Source organism: Eleginops maclovinus, chromosome 23 (assembly GCF_036324505.1).
Source record: "Eleginops maclovinus isolate JMC-PN-2008 ecotype Puerto Natales chromosome 23, JC_Emac_rtc_rv5, whole genome shotgun sequence".
In the NCBI taxonomy this organism is placed as follows: Eukaryota; Metazoa; Chordata; class Actinopteri; order Perciformes; family Eleginopidae; genus Eleginops; species Eleginops maclovinus.
In genome coordinates, this window is record NC_086371.1 from 1,456,555 (window position 1) to 1,478,867 (window position 22,313).

General features: G+C 42.2%; 1 protein-coding gene across 2 annotated transcripts; it reads left to right on the plus strand.

Moving 5' to 3' along the window:
- The first annotated feature begins 2,166 nt into the window (after nucleotides 1-2,166).
- Nucleotides 2,167-18,726, plus strand: sparc (secreted protein, acidic, cysteine-rich (osteonectin)). 2 transcript variants are annotated; one of them, XM_063876726.1, is made up of 11 exons: nucleotides 2,167-2,303; nucleotides 11,114-11,179; nucleotides 11,652-11,738; nucleotides 13,350-13,443; nucleotides 14,729-14,850; nucleotides 14,988-15,108; nucleotides 16,523-16,656; nucleotides 16,769-16,917; nucleotides 17,408-17,556; nucleotides 18,080-18,153; nucleotides 18,573-18,726. In XM_063876726.1, the coding sequence occupies exons 2-10, from the start codon at nucleotides 11,123-11,125 to the stop codon at nucleotides 18,106-18,108; spliced, it is 942 nt and encodes a 313-aa protein (XP_063732796.1). In that variant the 5' UTR covers nucleotides 2,167-2,303; nucleotides 11,114-11,122; the 3' UTR covers nucleotides 18,109-18,153; nucleotides 18,573-18,726. The 2 variants fall into 2 exon arrangements, with proteins under 2 accessions (XP_063732796.1, XP_063732795.1); XM_063876725.1 differs by lacking the exon at nucleotides 18,573-18,726 and having other exon boundaries at nucleotides 18,080-18,478.
- Nucleotides 18,727-22,313: the final 3,587 nt, after the last annotated feature.

Here is a 22,313-nt window from a genome sequence, read left to right on the forward strand (position 1 = left end):
ATCGTGCTGTAGTTCCTTTATAGCCCAACATTAGCCACCTTTAGCTTAGCGGTGGTGACGTCAAGTCATGTGACCGTGCTGTAGTTCCTTTATAGCCCAACATTAGCCACCTTTAGCTTAGCGGTGGTGACGTCAAGTCATGTGATCGTGCTGTAGTTCCTTTATAGCCCAGTATTTTCCTGCTGGGAAAAAAAGTGTAAGTACTATAAACTATTTTCTGAAGGAGCCCTTGTTAAAAAAGGAGTATGTCATCACTGCACCACTGTATACCCAAAGAAAGCAGTGTTTTTGGGAGTAAAACGTGGCACAGAGAAGGACATACAACTGCAATAGCATGCGTAAAAAATATTAGTTTTGCTCCTTAACTTTAAGTGCACTTAAGTGATTATGATATTATGGTCTGTCAGATCTCAACCTGCAGAGCTGCAGATGGATAATTTAGCGGCAATTGAGAAAGAAAAAACATAATTGCAGCTCCTTGTGAGACACTCAAACACAGAGAGACTACTGCCACGTATGCAGAGAGAGAGAGAGAGAGAGGAGGGGTGAGGGGAACCAGACAGAAAAGGGTGTGAGAGGAGAGGGGAGATTAAGAGAAAAGGGAGAGAAAACAGGGAGGAAGAGAGAGGATAATTGATGTGGGAGGAGGAAAAAGTCTCAGTGTGAAGACACGTCCTCCCCCCTTCTTCCTCTCCCTTCTCTTTTTCTCTCCATCATCGGCTGGACTTGCAGACAGAATGGAAAACGCCACGTTGCCACTTAAAAAAAAATTCTCTCCCTCCCTCTCTCCTCTCATCCAGCTGTTGTTCACATCAGCTCAGCACTGTGGGAACAGACAGGAGCAATCGACCTGATGAAAAGTGTGTACATGAAAGAGGAGCGAGAAGACAGGATCTGCAGCTCGATTGCTTCTGTCTGTCTGCAGGTGTTGAATCATGACTCAGGCTGTGATGAGGTAGATGTTCCACAGAGTGAAGAGTTACTGTCAGCTTTCCTGAGGACTGAAGGTATTCCCTGGGTTCACTCTTACAGGAACACAGGGAATGGACATGACTTATAAAGTAAAAATGTAAGACTCAAATCCAGTCATCATAAGGCTTCATCTGACGCATACTAAATGCATGAAGACTTTACATTTATTTGATTATATTTCCATTTATGTTGTTTGTTTACTATATTTTTATATATTATTTTTCATTTTTATTTTTTTCTATAGATTTTTATTAATTGTATTTGATTTATTTTTATATATTTGTAGTTTTTTTATTATTATACAGTTGTTTGATATCTTTGGAAAATTATATTTTATTATTTGTTATATTTTTATTATATTTAAATAATTTAATATATTTAAATATATTACAGTTTCATCTATTTTATTTATTTATAATATCTTTAGGTATTTTATTATTTTGTTTGTTCCCTGCACAGTCCAACAAATATCAAGCGACCTGGTTAGGTTAAGGACATAAGTTAAAATAAATAAGTAATCATTTCCCTTAAGCAGGACACTAAACCCCCTCCAGCTCCACGACTGCTGTCCGGTCTCTGCTTGACCTCTGACCTCTGACCTGTAATGGTAGGACTATAACAGAGGGTCTCAGGGTCAGAGAGGTGAACATGAAAGACTGTCTCCTTAAATTAGACCCATGCACCGCTCTCTCCTGCAGGGTATGTTTGTTTGCCCCAAATCGGTGTGGATTTATCCGGGATTTAGCCACCAAAAACATTCCTTAATCTTGTGTCATTTGGAACGAGTGGAAGTTGTTGTAATGAATACCAAGTAAAAATAACTTGGTGATTGACAAAGACAGAGGACCTAATAAACAATAGCAATAATCAATTAAACAACAAATAATCCAGTTAAAATAAATACATATCAATGAAATGCTGACTTAAAAAGGTGGGTCTATGCGTTTGCATTATTCTGTACTTTCAAAAGTGTGAACTGTTATAATATATATAATAAAATACTGACACCAATTACCATAAAGTTGAATCTGATCTATTTCAAAATAGCCTTTAACTTACTTATCTTAACTTTGTATACAGTCAGTAAAGAAACTTATTGGAAAACTTTCAAACTGAAGGTTCTCGTCTGTTCTCTGAGACATTAGACCACTCCCACCAGGGTATGAAGAGAGAGAGGGTGGGAGTAATGGGAGAGGGAGGGGGGGGGCTGTGTCCGAAACTGGGACGTCCCACTGGAAATGTCTTCTGAGGGACCAGTTGAGGCTGTTAGATCGTCCTGCGCTCTGAACACCGCTGACTTCTTCTGTTGACCCTGCTCTGCAAAGCTAACGGTAAGAGCGCTCACTCTGCACCACGTCTCCGGACCCTGTTTGGGTTTCCATCCTGTGACACAGTGTGGAAACACTTTAGAGATGTGTGATTGACCTGCACTAAACTTAATCTGTCATTCTTTAGTCTGCAGGATTAACCCTAACCCTAATTTAGATGTACGTTATTGGGGATCATTCTTCTGGAGAACAACATTTTTATTTTTAATTGTAGGTGTTTGTTGCCGTTAAATGACATTTCTTTGTCAGATGCGTCCAAGTAAACAATCCCATGTCTGTCATGTGTTGCAATAAGTAAAGTATTCTTCTTCTGCAAGTCTGACCAAAGCAAACCCAATCTTTTCTTGCTACAAACCCAACGCTCAATGTGACAGATTATCCAACATCGGTGGTAATTTCCCAATTTTCCACCTGGTTTTTCCAAACTTATTCTAAAATGACTGACCTCTGGTTTAACGAGCAGCTGTGTGGCCTCAGCGAGATATCTCCCTCTGTCATTACGGCCAAAACAGCTATGAGGGAAATCTGTCCCTGCAGGTAAACATGTTGAGCATACTCATTCTCTGTGGAGGTATTGTGTGCCACATCGGCAATGGAAGGAGGGGGAGGAGGAGGGGGAGGTTGTGGTTAAATGCTTTTGTGGGGAGGAGGGAGATGCAGATTCATTTGCTGCTTTATTCATCTTGTTTTGAGTTGATTATCGGCTGTCAAACAACAAAGAAACTGCTGCTGTTTCTTTGTGTTCTGTAATGCTTTCTGCACGGTTCACCCCTGTGGAAGTAACTTAAAGCAAATAGTTAAGAAAGACAGAAATATGACAGGAGAATAGATTGGGTGTGCATGGGAATCCAACAAAGAGCAAATATCTCCCACCCTGTGACTCCCCCCCGTCTCTCTGATTACTCCCGTGTAAAGGAATGTGTGTTTCCATGGGGATCGGTTACCAGCTGTTTGGAGTGCTCTGTTAGTTAGTTCAGATGCCTTCAAGTGTCGGGACGTCACCTTTAAGCTCGCCTGCGGGGAAAGGGATTTGCTTTGCAAGAAAGAGGCAAAAGATTCCAGCTTTGGGGTCTGTTTTCTGTGCAAGGGCTCCTGTAGTTGGAACGAAAATGTTAATCTGACAGCAGATGATGTGTCAAGAAAGTGTGTTTGGCCCTTTCCTGTTTCAACATGACAACACAGACACAAAGGCAGATCCATACAGAAATGGGTTTCCTAGTTTTGTGTGGAAGAATTTAACTGGCTCCTCCCAGACCTGATCATCCAACATCAGTTTTGAACCTCAAAAAAGCTCAAATTGTGGCTGAATTGGAGCAAATATCTGCAGCCAGGTTCAATTATCTGGTGTTTAACCTGAATTCAGAAGAGAATTAAGGGTAGGGTGTGTCAATGGTGAAAAAAAACCCGACTCTCCTAACCTGCTTTTGGACGTTCCTCCTCCCAAAAACCCAGTTAATGATAGATTCAACAACAAAATGCTAAGTTTTAAGCTCTTATCCAATAGATTCTTGAGCTTCTTTGTGAAGAATCATGCCACAAGAAGTCTTTTGTTTGTACATTAATCTGCTGAAGTGAGAAGTGTCTCTGAGCTCCACTACAAGAGTTTTATCACATGGAGGTACGACTTTGTGAAATGACTCCTAGCTTGGAAACTAATCCCAGTTAAAGCTTCCTGAGAAGGACTTTAAAGTCAAGGATCCGTCAGTATTTCCATCTTTTCCTGAGTTGTTATTGCACGAAAGCCGAAAATCCCATGTCTTCTTGTTCCAACGCTTTATTAAGTTCACCATATGATGCTTCTATTGCATAAACTATTGATGTCCAAGACACTGTGCATGCTTAAGTTACATAAATGGAAGTACTCTAGATGCAGGATCTTTGTTTGTGCAAGTTTCTCGAGTCCAACCTGAGGCGATACAGACTCCTGCCTCCTCCACAGCTCATCAGACCTGTCGTTTTCCAGCCTTCACACTGAATTGTTTGAAGACAAGTGCTATCGGCGTCTTTTGATTTTAGATTAGATTGTTGTTTTCGTTTCGCCTTTCGAGGAAGACTGCAGGACAAAGTGTCTGCTTCAGTTTGATTGAGGTGGAGAAAAAGGCGTCTTAATTGTTGAGGTGGCAGGTCTGGACCAAAAAAGCGAGGGAGGGAGGGACGTGGGAGAGGAGGAGGAGGAGGAGGAGGAGGAGGGGGAGGGGGAGGGAGGAAGGGGAGGGGGAGCTGAGGATGCTGGGAAATACCGAGCCAGCTTGGCAATCTCAAGAAAAAGCTCTAATCCCCCGACAGGAAGTTAGGATTGCGCTGCTGTCCAAACTTGATGTGGAGAAGAAGAGTCTGGAGTGTCAAGAGGAAGGGAACAAGATAAAGAATGTGAAAGACTGTACAAGAGACCGGAGGATAATGAAGTTGTGAGCCAGGGTGGAAAGACTGACCAACGGGAAAATGAGAGTGAAGCTAAAGGTGACTCAGTCCAGTTCAGAGGGAAAACTCTCAGCGGCTTCAAGTATTTTTCTTCAGGAACACCGTTGTTTGTCTTAGACGTTACATCACCGCTTCACAGTTCTTCTATTTATTCAAACCAGACCTTTAAACCCATCGCTTCCTGTGTGGAAAATGGAAGTGAACTCACAGCTTAAGTGAAAAAAGTCTTGAGCCATGTTATTAGGAAGCAATGTGCATTTATATAACACAGTTCTGGTTAATGGTTCTCTGAAACCACTGCTATTTAACTTCTTTACACACTGACTTGCTGGCTGGCTGCCACACTGACTACATAAAGATGATGCCTTCTGGCCTCTCACTGTGTACATACACCGAAAACACAGAGACAGGTCGCTGGAGATGACAAAATAAAGGCAAACCGCAGATTTGAGAGCAGAAAGATTCTCGTTGAATCATTGAATCATTGCATAGAGACAGGGGATGTCTGATCTCATGAGCATCAAGGTGCAAAAAGGTTGTTTTAGATGCTATTAGCAGTGATTACAACAATGTTAAGACATGTTTAAACTATAAAGGTACATGGAGAGCATCGACCTCCACCAATGCTGTTTCAATAAGTGAGAAATACTGTGATTTTCTGCCCTGCTGTTTGGATCCGCTTCCACCAACTGGTCAGTATTTTTCTCCAAACAAAACCAAAACAATCCAAACCAACTGTTCAGATGTAGCTGGCTTTTCTTTCAAAGAGACTAAATCATATGTATGGCCTTAATCCACACTAGAGAACTCAGAGGAAGGATAGAAAAGACAAATCCTGTGTAAATGGGAAATGTTTTCCGCCCTAAAGTGAGATTCTTTGAAAGAAAGACATGAGGGGGGAAGGGAGTCAACTCAGGTTACATATATCCTGACTTTTTTCCCCCATTAACGCTCCGCAACTCTCCTCTTCTTGCTTGTGCTCTTTATGCTCAGTTTCCTTGATGATAGCGATGGCTGGTGGTCTCTGAAACTGCTCTTTGTCCAGGAAACCTAAAGGGGTTTCCCTCTGAAGTCTCCAGGGAGAAACTGAATACGGCAGGTGTCTGGTTGCCGGTTGAGGCAGGCTTGTCTCTTTCATTGTTCATCCGTATGCCTATGAAAAGTAAATGCACTATTATGTGTGATTAACTGAGAAGCCAGGACATGCAGGCGTGCCTCTCAGGAACTAGTATAAAGAGCAACCAATGTTAGGAAATCGGTCTGAATGGACATGCTAAACAAACACAGGACTTTCCCCCAGTTGTACGTTGAGTTATTTACCTTTAACGCCAAATATGTAAATTACGTAACAAACCTACTCGTTTAATCCAAACCCAGATCTTCTCCTGAAGCTAGCCAAAGAGTTTTTCAGTCATCCCAGGTTCTGAACATTGATTGCTTGTGTAGATGGAAATGTGTAGAAGTGCTCATGAAAAACAGCAACCTAGCTTTCTGTTATATATCATGCAAATACTGTGTCCGGGCTGTTGTACGTTGGTAGCTTGAGTTGAAGGATGTTGAAGCTACACAACAGTTGCTGCAGGCTGTTAAGATAACCCTAACCCCTCAGAAGTACTTTAACCGCTAAAACGGGCAATCACTTTTTACTGGTTTACATTTCGGACCCCTTTATTAGGGTTTAGAAACTGCGTTGTTTCTACCACCTGTTTCATTCCTGTTTGGTGCCAAAAATATCACTCAACCAACCAATGGTCTGGAAGTTCCTTCCAAGTAGCTGTTTTGACGAACCACCGTCAGCTTTAAAAGACGTAACCTAATAGAAGCTGACATGCTTTGACAGAAAGACGTATAAAAACCCCTGTTGGCTCAGGTTCTTGGAAAAACAACTCAAACATAGTAAAGTATTCTGAAACAATAAGGTTTTCTGATAAGAACTTCACATTTTTAGCAAGTTTCAGTCCCTCTTTGGGATAGAAAAAGCAGAGGAGTCTGTGGTATTTCATAAGCTACAGAGCACAATGCAGGAAGAGGATATCACTCAGTCTTTCCTTAATATATTTGCCCCTCCACAGCCCTTTAGCATGCCAGTGTTGTTTGTCTGCACTGTTTGCTGGCAGACGGACTGCTACAGGTTGTTTGTCCAGGCCTCATACCCGCCTGTTATGTCACCTAGGCGAGGAAGAAAGAATTCCTCTAAATCTGCTGCCTTTAAAGAGCATGAGAAGCAAGGAAACGAGCTTGAGAAAGTGAGGGAGATATCTGTGTGAGCAGGTTGTTTTCCTGCATAGCGAGTTCACACTTGCTTACCTAAATAACCTACCAAATTAAATGTATTTGAGGGGGAAAAGGGCCCCTTTATGAGCCTGAAGTTTCCCTTTTAGCCTCGGCCTTGTTTGATTATGAGAGCAGCTTTCCAAATAAAATAATTTGTTTTGCTGTTACATCAGTCGGTCCGGCTTCCTCCTTCCTGAACATCAAGTCCCTGTTTTTTTTTGCAGATGACTTCCCCTCTTTGCGATCTGCTTCCACTCAGACACGCTATTTTTTATTTTGTGTCCCTTTAACGAAACTTCCCGTCAGCAGAACACTTTTTTAAATTTAGTACAGAGATGTTTCCTTGTGTGCAGGTTATTCGAAGACGTCACAATCTCCGTCCTCTGCCAGGGTTTCTGTATTTTTCCACGTCCAAGCCTTTACCCATGACTTCTAGTCCCTGCAAAATCACGAAACAGTGGTCCCCGTTGTCTTACCTTGAATCTGCCTTAAAGACTGAAGGGTTTGTACTTAATAATCTTGCTTAATTAGACTTCAGAAAAAGCATTTAAAAGCCACTCTTGTTCTGGTAAACCCACCTTTCTCTCCATAATCTTGTTTTCTTCCACCATCTAAGGCACCAACACCCACAGCTACACATCAAAACATCCGTGCAGATTGATGTGATATATAACTGGGAAAAAGTCCAAGAAAACCCCAGAAGTTAAAGAAAAAGTAGGACTTATAACAACAGATCATTTAGCCTTGAAAATAAAAGCCTAACATTTCCAAGAATCTTAATATCATGGGTTTTCTAATTGATCCTGACAAATAACTGTGATTTTATCAAACAATTTCCGCCTCAAAGATGACTTGTGATGATCAAACTTGCACAAACTTGCTATCTAGAAAGAATGCTAGATGTTATATATCTAGATAACCCATCCGAACATGCTCTTTGACTGTTTGGAGGTGACGACATAAGAGAAATGCACCTAGAGGCAATATTTCTTTGTTGTCCAAATGATGGAAAAATATTTCCACAGCGACTGTATGCAAACCTTAGCCTTTTCACTGACTCTGTCCAAACATGTTGCCCCATTCAGACACTTCAAGAGGCCCTCCTAATTTTTTGGGATGCCCGGCAACCAGCCAAGCGAATAGGTTACTCTAACCCCCCCCCCCAAATGTCATGTTTAGTTTTCCTCAAGGCAATGTCTTAAGAGCTGTGGCATTCTGTCTGAGTTTCTGCACATGTTGAAGCAAAAAGAACAATTTTTTCCAAAGTCTAATGAAAGATAACCAACAGGTGCTACAATGGCACAAAACATTTCCATCAGGAGAAACGTACGGCACTACGAACCGTCTTCACCAACCTGAGGAAACATGAGCAGCGTTTACTGAAAGCTGCAGAAACCAAACGCTGCAAGAAGAAACACAACGGAGACCAGGGGACACTAAAGAGAGACGCACACAGCTGGAGACCAGGGGACACTAAAGAGAGACGCACACAGCTGGAGACCAGGGGACACTAAAGAGAGACGCACACAGCTGGAGACCAGAGGACACTAAAGAGAGACGCACACAGCTGGAGACGAGGGGACACTAAAGAGAGACGCACACAGCTGGAGACCAGGGGACACTAAAGAGAGACGCACACAGCTGGAGACCAGGGGACACTAAAGAGAGACGCACACAGCTGGAGACCAGGGGACACTAAAGAGAGACGCACACAGCTGGAGACCAGGGGACACTAAAGAGAGACGCACACAGCTGGAGACCAGGGGACACTGAAGAGAGACGCACACAGCTGTGACCTGAGCGCTGGGTGACCTTCAGGATCATGAAGCTGTCTCTGTCTCTGTCTCTGTCTCTGTCTCTGTCTCTGTCTCTGTCTCTGTCTCTGTCTCTGTTGTTGTTCTCCTGAAATGTGTTCTGGTCTTATTCTAACGATGTGATCACAGGACTCCTGATGTTGGTGAAGTGCTTTCTTCATCTGCATGTTTTTTAGCCCTTGTGTGATTTTTATCTGCATTGTTGTTAAATTACTTTCTCCTAATGGAAGTATTTTGGGCCGTTGGTCCACCGTACAATCGCTCTAGGAGAAATTGGACTGCTATAGTATTGATTTTCTGTATTGCTGCCTTCGGATCCAAGGTGCAGGAATTCAAACTATTCTCAGCCTTGTTTTGTAAATCTTATTATCCCAGCTGATCTCCTGCAGTGTGCACACTTTATCTGCCCACTTCAGTGTTATTGCGTTGCATGAGGAATTTACTTTGCAACGAGATAGAGTCTGCTTTTGTGAGCCAGCTCTTTTTTAAATCATGGCAAACGAGGCAAAAACACAAAAGAAGCGGGTTGAATGAAACCACAGTGAGGACTTTGATCTCAGCATTTTAACTCATACCCTACGATCCTTTCATATCATAGATCGCTTCTGGATGTCTGGGAGAAACAGTACAATTGAATAGAGGTTGAGAGGGAGATAGCTTAATGGAGAAAGAGAGGCAGGAAGACCAAACAATGTGATGCTCCATTACTGAACAAAGAGCCCTTATTTATTCCTTCAGACGAGACACGATAAAGGATGAGAAGCAGGATGGAGGAAGAGTTTCCAACAGTGGATGCTCAGACATCAGATGGAGCTGAGAGGAGGAAAAGATAGGGGACTCTCAAAGGACTTTTATATTAAAAGGGTCTTTGACATTTTACAATAACACTTTGGGATTTTTGCCTTTGCAGACCATTTACATGCACTAACATCTACAGTATATAACACTTCAGGGAATGGAGAACTAGCAAAACTAGAATAGGGACTCACTACACTAAATAGGATTCTACAGCATGAAAAACACAGGTTGTTTGTAGCCTGGTTGCAAGAATATAATAACCAGGTTTGTTGGACTTTGGATATTTACTAGGTAGAGTTACTGTTGCTGGCCTTGTAAAAGTGCATGCAAATAGCTTTCGCTCTATTTAATTTGTATGTACTGACTCATTTCATTCATATGTGTTCTTTGTTCTCCAATATAAAAGTAAAGCAAGATGGAGGACAAGTATATTAAACATATTCAACCAAATAGAAATGTAATATAACCAGCTTGTAGCAGAAGACTTTTATTCATGCGTCAAATTTACAAATGTAAATATGTGTGGAGCCTCAGGTCATGTTGCCGTGTAAAAGAACAGAAATTCCTGTTTTCTATCCAAATTGTCGACCCACCCTGTTGCAGTCGTGTTCCTGAAGCCTAATTCAGAGAGAGATAAAATCCCCGTCACTGTCAGACTTTTCAACGAACCCACAAAAACAGCCAAAGGCGATTTCAACACGAGCTGCCAGTAAACAAAGCGCACACTGAGGGTTTTGTTTGGGAAACTGGAGAGCTTCCATGAGTGTGTAACGGAGAGAGTTGTGTTCAGATGCTTTGGTTGTTTGTGCAAACAGTTTAGGAACCCATGAGCTCCGATGTTGTTTATACTGTTTGTCAATCTTTGTTCCGATTAAATCCTGATACAGATGGTTACAGGTTTACGGAGAAACGTAGATTGTACTCTGTGTTCATACTAACCTTTGTCTGAAACGATTTGGCATTTTGTAATTATTGTTGGTAAAATGGTGACATCTTTATCATTGTTGCCAGAAACAGTTGAATATTGTCTATTTAATGGTTGATTTCTAAGCATTTGCTGACCCTTGAGCACTGTGAGTGGAAGACCTTAAAACTACTATGTTTTTAGATCTGACTTTCTGCAAAAATCCATAATCCAATGGACAAATCCCATTGGACTTGCAGAGGGAACCCTTGTGTACCTAACTTCTGTGCTGGCCTTCAAAGAGAGCACCACTCTATTTCTTTAGGGAATAATATCGTTGATGCTGATTGGGTGAAAGGTACCACACCAAAGTGATGTTGAGCCATGATTTTGAAGTTCAGAAATCCCTCTATGCAGACGATTAAAGCCTATTCGTTAAAGGACGTTTGCTCGGTGCAGGAAGGAATGTTCTAGAGAGCGATCATAAAACCATACACACAGTTTATGTGGCTTTACTTAATAATGGGTCTGTTTGTGAGAACGTGACTAAAAAAGTAATAAAAGGAACCTGTGTTTACCCGTCCGTCTGTTTGTCTCCACAGACTTTGAAGATGAGGGTGTGGATCGTCTTCCTCCTGTGCCTGGCTGGCCACGCCATGGCTGCTCCTGTAAGTTATACTGTGTGTGTGTGTGTGTGTGTGTGTGTGTGTGTGTGTGTGGTCTGCCTTTGTCTTTATGAGCATGTTCCTTTCTTTGTGTGTTTTCCTGAGTTGTGTTTGTGTTTCCACCTTTTTCTTTCCTGTGTCATTATCCATTCCCCGTCTGTGTGTGTGTGTGTGTGTGTGTGTGTGTGTGTGTGTGTGTGTGTGTGTGTGTGTGTGTGTGCGTGTGTGCGCATGCGTGCGTGCGTGCGTGTGTGTGTGTGTGTGTATCCCTTTCCAACCTCAGTTCCTTTGCATATCTGCTGGTGTGTGGGTGTGTTCTTATTGTAGTGTGAAAGTCCAATTGCTCTCCTGTGTGTTTGTGCATTTGAGGGTGACATCATCATCTGCTTCTGACTTCCATGAGTACCAACATGTGTGTGTTCATGTGCACGAGTTATAACGCATTAATCTGTGTGTGTTTATGTCTGTTTTCCAGACTGAGGAAACCATTGAGGAGGACATCATTGCTGAGGAGGACATCATTGCTGAGGAGGACATCATTGTCGAGGAGCCAGTTGTTGAGGTCAGCCCAGATGTTCATCCTGTTGAAGATTCATGTTTATTTGGAATCCTTAAAATCTGATATGCAAAACAAAGGAGGCGTTAATCAATACGTGAATCAGTCAAGAATCTGAATCCTCCAAGAGGCTTTGTGTGCATCCCGCCATGCTGCACACGTTCAAATAACCCAAATTCCAGATTAGTAGATGAAAGCACACAGGGGCTGTTTTTAAGCACATTTGTAGGGGGCGCTATAGAGCCATTTTGCTTGCACATGAAACCTTTCACCAGTCCTGACAGGTTTTCAAAAAAACCTGCTCAAGTGTCCTGCCCTTTTGGATGGTGCTCAGCATTTACCTTGATGTGCACTATGTTATGGTCATTGATAAAATGACCCAATTATGAACAAAGATGTACCTTTCAAACGTGCCAAGCTCTTTCCTGTTTATGCTGTCGGTACACTGATTGTTTTGGGAAACCCTCATACCTTAGCTCTCATTGGATTTTGATTTGGCATCAGTGATGTGTTCCCGAGCCAAGCAGCTGCTCGGAGATGATCTGATCTGTGATGGAGCTTTGTCGTTTCCAACACTGCAGCCAAAGAAGCATCAGTGGTTTTGTTTACGTGACGGTAAATGATCTAAGTAAACAGATGAACTCAGACTTTGACGCAACAGAAACAAAGTAGAATCATTCAGAACTAAATGCAAGTAAAGGGAATTAAATGGTTTATGTGCAAATATATAATCGATTGTGATTATTGCACTTAAATCAGACTTATTCTGCAGAACGAGGTCAGTAGGAATCAGTTACCCATCATCCCAAGGGAGGAAATGCAAACAGGTTTTAAGAACAGTCACTACGAGATCTTGTTCTTCTATCAAATTCAATTAGATTCAGGTACAGGTTGTTATCATGGTAACCTTCACGGTAACCTCTCTGACTTTTCTAGGTAATCCTACTGTGGTCCTTACTTCCAGATTAAAACATGCTCGACAGTTTAAGACGATTCTTTTTGCAGCTGACTATGAAGTCCATGACGTCAGGCGGAAATCCTAGGTCTGGATATTTCCTAAAAATCCCACGTAAATCCATTTGTTACCTCTGATGCTTTTGGAAAATCTTTCCAGCAAAGATAGGTAAGAAAACATGAAACCCTTCCAGCTCTCTCCACAGTTTTTCCCTTATTAGGAGAAAATAAAGAGTAAACTAAACCAAACTACCCAAATATAAAACCGCTGGACTGAGCGTCCATGTGAACGTTTCCTGCTCCAGAGGTCCAGCGGGACCCGAGATCCCACAGCTGTTAATTTTAGCCGGTCAGGAAGCCATTACGTTCTTCATGTCTTCACCACATGTGGACCCAGCTGCTTGTTATTGCTGGATATTATGGTCCCGCTGCTCCCAGACTCTGTTTGGCCTTCAGGGAGGAACCGTCTTTAGTGGTGACTTTTTTTTCGGAGGAAAACCAGACATATTTAAGCGGTTTGCTTTAAAGTGGACGTCGTGCAGAAATAGACCTGTTTGCATGGAAATCAACTGCAAGGCCAAATGCAGACGTGCATGTAGAGGAAACTTTATCACTTCTTCATGCGACTTATACAGCTGACCTCTGACCTCTCTTGTTCCCCAGGAGCCCGAGGTCGGAGCCAACCCAGTTCAGGTTGAGGTCGGAGAGTTTGATGAGGCCATCGACATCTTTGAGGAGGAACAGGTTCTTGCTGATAGTAAGTTCTCAAAAGTTCTTACACACACACACACACACACACACACACACACACACACACACACACACACACACACACACACACACACACACACACACACACACACACACACACACACACACACACACACACACACACACACACACTATCACACATTGACTAACAATTCCCTGGAGATTTACCCATGTTTACTAAATGCCTTATCCCAACCCTAAGACCAGCCGTAACAACAATAACCACAACTTGTTTTGTTTACATTGTGGGGACCAATAACTGGGTCCTTATATTGTTGGTGGTCCCCAGGATGTATACAAATAGTTATATTGATATCACACAGCTACAGTGTTTAACCTTTCTGTTTAAAATGCTTGGTTTTGTATTTGATGCTAGTGTTATTACAATAATACAAACTGTTGTTTAGTTTTAAACTCAGTAAAAAACAAGTTAAATTTAGATTAAATTGGTCAAAAGTCATTCCATTTTAAACATATAGTAAAGTAAGAGTTGTCACAGAGATTTAAAACGTATTGCAGGACATGACATCACACATCACCACATAAACACACACTTCTGAGTGCATTTAAAGTCCCCTAACCTCAAATGAAAGTCAACCTTCCATAAATTCTTCTGTGACTGCAGGTATAAAAGTGTTGTGTCGACTCAACACAAATCAAATCTGCGTTCCTCTCGTCTGTCGTCCAGCTCTGGTTACAGTGTTTAAAGAAGCCTCAGACTGACAAATCAAACATCCATAATAACAGACCGCCTGCCTCTGTAATTACAGGGTTCAGTCTGATTCAAGTAGCAGCTCGGCCCAGTCACTGAGCCACAGGCCCAGCTGCAGGAAGACAGTGTGACTTTACCAAGAGTACAAAATGTTCAGAATGATGTAGTTCTGTCTGAGCGGGTTGAAGGATTTAAGCAGGATATATCAGGATACAGGTAACCCTAACAGTTACATTAAAAGAGATGTAATGGGATTACTGGTGCAGCGTTACAATACATTTTGAAACATCAATATATTATAGGTAGACGTGCTCAAGTTGTCTTTAATTCTACTCCCGTTCTTCTTTACTTTAAATATCTTGGTCTTAAACACACCAGGTGGACACGTTTGCTTTCAATTCATGCAATAAACTAAAACAGCGCTTCTAAACTCCTATTTCTTTCCTCCATGAAGGATTTCATCTGAGTTCTCTCCTGGCAGAAACACTGCACTGCAGGTCTGGAAAGTGTCGGTCCCAGAAACCATTTCCTGAGAAATAACGTCAGTTTTTTCTAACAGACCCCTGCCTGGATTACCACTGCAAGAAGGGCAAAGTGTGTGAGGTCGATGATGACAACACCCCCATGTGTGTGTGCCAGGATCCCTCCACCTGCGCCTCTGCCGAGGGAGAGTTCGAGCATGTGAGTCCGATAAAAACACCCCAACACTGAAACACATGAGCTCATACTACAGTTTAAAACAGCAGAAATAAAATCTGAGCTACAAATGAACCAAATAAAGTGAAAAGAAACCATTCGTTGTTTTTCCCTTCCTAAAGGTTTGCGGCACCAACAACGCCACCTACGACACCTCTTGCCACTTCTTCGCCACCAAGTGCGCTCTGGAGGGAACCAAGAAGGGCCACAAGCTGCACCTGGACTACATCGGACCCTGCAAATGTGAGCTTCCTCCCAACCTTCCTTCCTATAGAGGATATGTGAAAGGTGCAGAATGTATTAAGCGGGCGTTAGACTCTCTGATTCATGCTGAGGGTCTCATGACAGTGGGCTATCTTATGAACTAGTTTGGGTTAGTTGGTAGAAGATGCATAATTGTTTCCAACATACTTGAGTCTCAAGATGCAAGCATGCTTTTCAAAATGAAAGCTCCCAGAGATAAACCTATACTGGACCACGTACAGAAATGAATTGTTGGTGAGACATGCATCTTTGATCAAATGAAGCAGAACAATGTGCATGCAGTCAATACAAATGAACAATAAAGAAAAAGCAAACAGAAATCAATGAAATGAAGGGTGGGTGGGAATAAGACTGAACCAAAGGAGAGGCTTTTTGGACTCATTCTACAAACGCTCTGTTCCCAGTCTTTCAAACTGCAGATTCTGGGGAAAGTGAAACACTGCAGCTGGATTCTCTTTTCAGAAAATGTAAATAAAGTGTCGACCCCCCAATCTCAGAGCTATTTAAGGAAGCCCCATAACACTTTTGTGGTTCTCCCTTTCCTGTAGTGTCTTATATAGGTTTTGGTGAAAGTAAATGGTCTGCAAAGGCTAGAATCCCAAAGGTGCAGGACTGTACCAGAGGAAGGAGTTGCAGTTTCTTGTTTTGTTCAGATTAGATGACGTTACTTCATGACTGAAAAAAGAAAACAGCTGTGGGTGGACAGATTTATTTTCTGTCTCCTCATTAAGCATCAACACAAATGATGAAGTTTCACTTCGCCCGATCACTGAGGGATACCTGTGGATTTAGCTCCTACTCGTGTGTCTGCAACTTTGTGTGTGTGTGCGTGTGTGTGTGTGTGTGTGTGTGTGTGTGTGTGTGTGCGTGTGTGTGTGTGTGTGTGTGTTCAGTGTCTCGACTCTTTGCCTTGCTGTGATTGATGGGCGGCTCCTCACACTTTCTGCTGCAGGCTGCACCATCTGTACAGACACGCAGGCTGCATTTCTTTCGCTGTTCAAACTGAACACACACACACACACACACACACACACACACACACACACACACACACACACACACACACACACACACACACACACACACATACACACACATACCGAGATGAGTCAGGGCTGAAGGGCTCAACTGGAGATCAAGGTGTGGTTCAGTCCTGCAGATTATTTTCAAAATCTTTTTTCTGTGTTTTACTAAAATTGTAATCCTGTTAATAATCCCCAGTTCTCTAGAGATCTAACAGTGCTGTAATTACACGTTTTCAAACCTTTTTTGTGTCCTGATTATCCTGCAACGTGTACTCCATTACTCCCTGAGGCCTGGTGAACTATCCCCATGAACTAAAGGTGCAGTCCGTGTGTTTTCCTCCCTGCTGACGGTGGGTCTGTCTCCACAGACATCGATGCCTGCCTGGACTCTGAGCTGAGCGAGTTCCCCCTGCGTATGAGGGACTGGCTGAAGAACGTTCTGGTGACTCTGTACGAGCGCGACGAGGAGAACAACCTGCTGACCGAGAAGCAGAAGCTCAGGGTGAGTCCAGTTTCTCTTCTGTGGTCCTGCCGAACAACAAGCAGATCAGGGCTCTCTGAGTGATTTAAAAGAAGTATATCTTTGCTAACGTAGCCTGTGTCCGATGTTCCAGGTGAAGAAGATCTTCGAGAACGAGAAGAGGCTGCAGGCCGGCGAACACTCTCTGGACCTGCTGGCTCACGACTTCGAGAAGAACTACAACATGTACATCTTCCCCGTGCACTGGCAGTTCGGACAGCTGGACCAGCACCCCGTTGATGGGTACGTAAAAGCGCGGTCACATGACTTCACATCTCCACCGCTAAGCTAAAGGAGGCTAATGTTGGGCTATAAAGGAACTACAGCACGGTCACATGACTTCACGTCACCACCGCTAAGCTAAAGGCGGCTAATGTTGGGCTATAGAGGAACTACAGCACGGTCACATGACTTCACGTCACCACCGCTAAGCTAAAGGCGGCTAACGTTGGGCTATAAAGGAACTACAGCACGGTCACATGACTTCACGTCACCACCGCTAAGCTAAAGGAGGCTAATGTTGGGCTATAGAGGAACTACAGCACGGTCACATGACTTCACGTCTCTACCGCTAAGCTAAAGGAGGCTAATGTTGGGCTATAAAGGAACTGCAGCACGGTCACATGACTTCACGTCACCACCGCTAAGCTAAAGGCGGCTAATGTTGGGCTATAAAGGAACTACAGCACGGTCACATGACTTCTCACCTTACTGTATCTCTGTTTGTCTGCAGGTACCTCACCCACTCTGAGCTCTCCCCCCTGCGCGCCCCCCTCATCCCCATGGAGCATTGCACCACCCGATTCTTCGAGGAGTGTGACGCCGACAGCGACAAATACATCGCCCTGGAGGAGTGGGCCTCCTGCTTCGGCATCAAGGACCGTGAGTATCCACCGAGTGCATGGAGATGATATAAGTACACCTAAAATGTACCCTGAAGTAAACACCATTAGTACCATTTCAGTTCAAATAAACTCACTGTTAAAGACACAATAAAGCAACAATTAGACTGCTGTTTATCGTTTGTTCTAAAATGGAAAATAGAGAAAAATAACACAGTTTTTCCAAGGCTAAATTTGCATGCAATGGAAATGACTTTGTGTATGCATATACCTACCCAAATAATGGCTTAAATAATCCCAACTTTAACAAACTAAAGATGCTTTAAAATGAGTAAATATTTATAAATTGAATAAAATATTTAGGATATTAATTCCACTAATAATGCTGAATGACTTGAAATACATTTGTCAGATATATTTTACACTTTTTCTTGTTTTTCCTGTGCTTTTTTTATGCATTCATAACCATTTTTAACATCTCCTGATGTTTCATTCAAACAGATATTTCCAAATTGGTCAGAATGTGAATTTTCTGATGATTTTTCCTGCCTTTGTGTTTGCAGAGGACGTGGACAAAGACCTCATCATCTAAGCTCCTCGCAGTACGAAGACTCCTCGTCGCTACTAACGGGACAAGGTGCTGATCCCTAAATTAAAAATAAGATAAATCACGGTGCTAATTGCAAATGATTTTGTATTTGTTTTTTAAATAATGACCTTTTCTTACCTATACCACTAAAAAAAGAGATAACAAAAGGTGCACAATCTGTACTAACCCTCACATGTTGGTGAACTCGTGTTTGTTGAACCCAGTAAAGAAAGACCTCGATGTAAATGTGTGTTGTTGACAATATGATATATATGTTATGGTTCTGTTCAGGGCATTTTAATTGGACGTCAATTTGATTCATTACCGTGAGGAGACAAAAACTGTAAAGTGGAAAATAAAGTTTCTAAATAAACCTTCCTCTGCTTGCTTTCTACAAAACTGCTGTTTTTAGTTGATCTTTTGTGGTGGTTTGTGTATTTCACTTTTGTGTTTTATTTTCTCCCCAGACGAGGACACGCGTGTACTGATATATAAGAAACAATAAAGAGGATATATTGTTTTAATGAGGGGGAAACCTCGCAGGCTGAGAGTTTTCTCTCATAATTAACATGTTTCTACTGAGAGCAACAGCTTCCCATCAATAAAAGACTCTGAAAAGTTCTGAAATCTCTGCATGCTTTCATATCTCCTCGGGGGGAAAATCATCTAGTGCCGCGTTCTGTCTTTGGAGTTAGAGTCTCTCTTCTGATCCTCAGGGGTCACTTCTTCTGCACTGTGTCTCTGAAAGCCGCCACTGTGCAGCCTTTAAAGAGTTGTGTTTTGGGGGTGTCCTTCTGCAGAAAAAATGACTTTTACTTTCAGTTTTTGCGACTGCAGTAAAAACGTTACGTGGATCACAGCGTTTCTAAACTGTGGAAGTACTGCTTGTACTCAAGTAAAGGATCTGAGTTCTTCCTCAACCTCTAACTCAACCAAATCATTTGGGATGAATAAATGATTTACCATTTTTGTCTCTTAAAAAAGTCTCATTATAAGATTCTCCTCTGCTGTTGAGTGGATAGGTTTTAGTGCATGTAAATGGTCTGCAAGGGCTAAAATGCCACAGAGTTTATTCTGCTGCACGCTGGTTGCAATGATGCCTAAAATGCTAAATCCAGTTCGAGTTACCGTATAACCAGTGGTGTAAGAAGTACTCAGATCCTAGACTTTACTGAACGCAAAAGTCCTGCAAGTATTTGTATTTTACGACTGATCTATTAATGTCAACATCATCTTCATTTTGCAGCCAGTAAAGGTGCAGCTCACTTTGATGATCCAAGAGTTCATTGATTTGTAAGTAAGTAAAGCTGTAAAATGAAGGGAGTGGAATATCTGCCTCTACATTGGAGGAGTAGAAGTACACAGTAGCATCAAATGTGAATACTCAAGTTAAGTACCTCAAAATGTTACTTACTGGAGCAAAGTTACTTAAGGTGCCATGAGTTCCAAGGAGCTTATCTTTGCTTCCTCTCAAAAGCTTAAAGCCTAGATAAAAACCAAAGCAAACACTTGAGAAGAATAAGATCAACAAAAGTATCTTCAGATAAAGTTAGGAAGTGAAGTCCGAAGAAAACCAGAGGACTTTGTTTTTCAGACGTGATTTTTGTTCTTCTTTCCAATAAATTGCTGATCAGATCCTCTGAAGTTAGAGAGCAGCTGCAGACTCATGTGTGTCTCCTAATGTTGGTGGATGCACATACAAGGGGTGATTGTTTTCCTCACCTTCTCCCTCCACATGTGCATCCAGTGTGTTTCCTCCATGCCGCCTCCAGCCTGTGACCCCCCCCTCATGTTCCTCATTAGAGATTTTTCACCTCTCATTGAAAATCATTAGCAGGCGTCTGCTGCTTCGCCACAAGATCGAGGCGGTAAGTGGAAGCATCTGTGAGGTACCGCTACTGTAGGAGTAGTGACTTCAAAGGGGCCCTATTGTAGTGTGGGATATAGGTTTTAGTGCATGTAAACGGTCTGCAAAGGCTCGTATGTCCTCTTTAAAGGGAATCTAAAACACAGTAAGGGGGAAAAGTCTGTTAATCTTCAACATTGTGCGATTAAAGGTGCTGAAACACGATGACATCAGCGTGTTGCATCAGATTGTGTCTGAAGCGTTGGAAATCTGTTCAAATCTGAGACAGACATGTTGACACGACATGGAAACATGTTTTAGACGATCATAAAGGTTGAAGAATGAACTATTTGATAGTCTTGGATATAACAGCCATGATCCACCAGAGCCTAAACAACGAGACATTCAAAAGAACATGTTGTACTGAACACAGTCCTTTTGGCCGTGCAGTGTACGATACAGGACTGATTTATGCTCCTTTGCTGTTAGACCTGAGTAATAAAGACCTCTGAGAGGGACTGTTTGACCACAGAAAACCTTGGAGCTGCTCATGGTCCCCTGGGAGACGGCGAGGGAGAGACGGAGTTACCATCCTCGCCCGATCATCCAGACTCCAGAGTCAAGAATGTGGAACAACAGCCGAGCCTCAAAGAGGAGGGAGAGCGGGCGGGGGGGATGGGGGGGGGGGGCTGTAACCTAATACTGTTTATTTAATAACAGTCCTCCTTTATTAAAGTGGGTTTCATGTCCTTTTTGTTGCAAGACGTCACTACTGCAAACTGTCTGAAGCTGAAGCTCACGCGCACACACACACACACACACACACACACACACACACACACACACACACACACACACACACACACACACACACACACACACACACACACACACACACACACACACACACCAGAACTTTCTGTACTCTAGACACTGAGCAGGCTCACAGTAAGATAAGGGTTAGCAATGAAACTACAAAGATCATGTATTGTTTGTTGGGAGGGTTCAGATGTTTCTCTCCTCTGTCAGCTGCTCTGTTCTGTACTGCCTGAATCTGCTTTATCAGAGCTTCATTTTTTGTTACGTGGCCCTCAACATTTATCAACATTTATCAACATTTTTACTCTTTTTCAAAATTATCGCATTTTTTAATTTGAACTTTTTCCCCAAAAATATAATTTTTTTCTCAAATTTAGACATTTGTGAATTTTCTGACTTATTTTCAAAATGTTGAGAGGTAGTCAATATCCAATGGTGGGGTATATGTGTGAATATGCAACCCAAAATAAATCAAACATAACTACCAACAACAGACAACTGGAATAACAAGGACAGATAAAAGGCTATAAAGCTGAACTAGATCACATACATGGGCAGGTATATAGAGTATATCCAGCTGGACTGTATACGAGGGAAATGGGGACCAGGTGATCAGGTGATAGGAATGGCGGGAAAGTGATTCAAGCAGAACAGGAGGGAGTGGCTGGATTTTACAATGACTGATACTGTGTTGTACTAAAACAGCAGGTTAGAGACAAATGATTAAAAAGCAAAGAAGAAGGAGTTTTAATGTATGGGATTTGGCTGAAGCCGTGACAAAATAGGAGCTTAAGTTAGATAGAAAAGGAAAGAGAAAACGGCAAACTTTGATGAGTCATTGGCTGTGATTAAATCAGTGCAAACGGCAGGTTAGGTTGTGTCGCCCCCTGGTGGTGAGGAGGCGTCGATGCACCTCACCACTCACTAATCTAATGTAGATATGTTTATATTTACTGTTGTTTTATTTTATTATATTTATGGTTTATTCCACCTTTCAAATGTGTTAATGCATGAACACTTCTGTAACAAAATAATCTACTCTAAGTCTGTCTATCTACCCACCTCCCTACCTACTCACCTTCCTATCTACCCACCTCCCTACCTACCCACCTTCCTATCTACCCACCTCCCTACCTACTCACCTTCCTATCTACCCACCTCCCTACCTACCCACCTTCCTATCTACCCACCTCCCTATCTACCCACCTCCCTACCTACCCACCTCCCTATCTACCCACCTTCCTATCTACCCACCTCCCTACCTACCCACCTCCCTATCTACCCACCTCCCTACCTACTCACCTTCCTATCTACCCCTCCCTACTTATCTGTCAGAATAACCTTCAATGAAAGGAAGAACAAACCAAACGTGTCTCATTATTTGACTTATTTATGTTACTTGAATTGATCCTCATTCTGTTTTTGTTGATTGTAATTTTTATTTGTGTAAGATGCAAACTGTTTATTTATTTTAAATGTATTTATTATATATTTTACTTAATCATTTTATCCATACTGTATTTGCACCATGTAATAATATTGA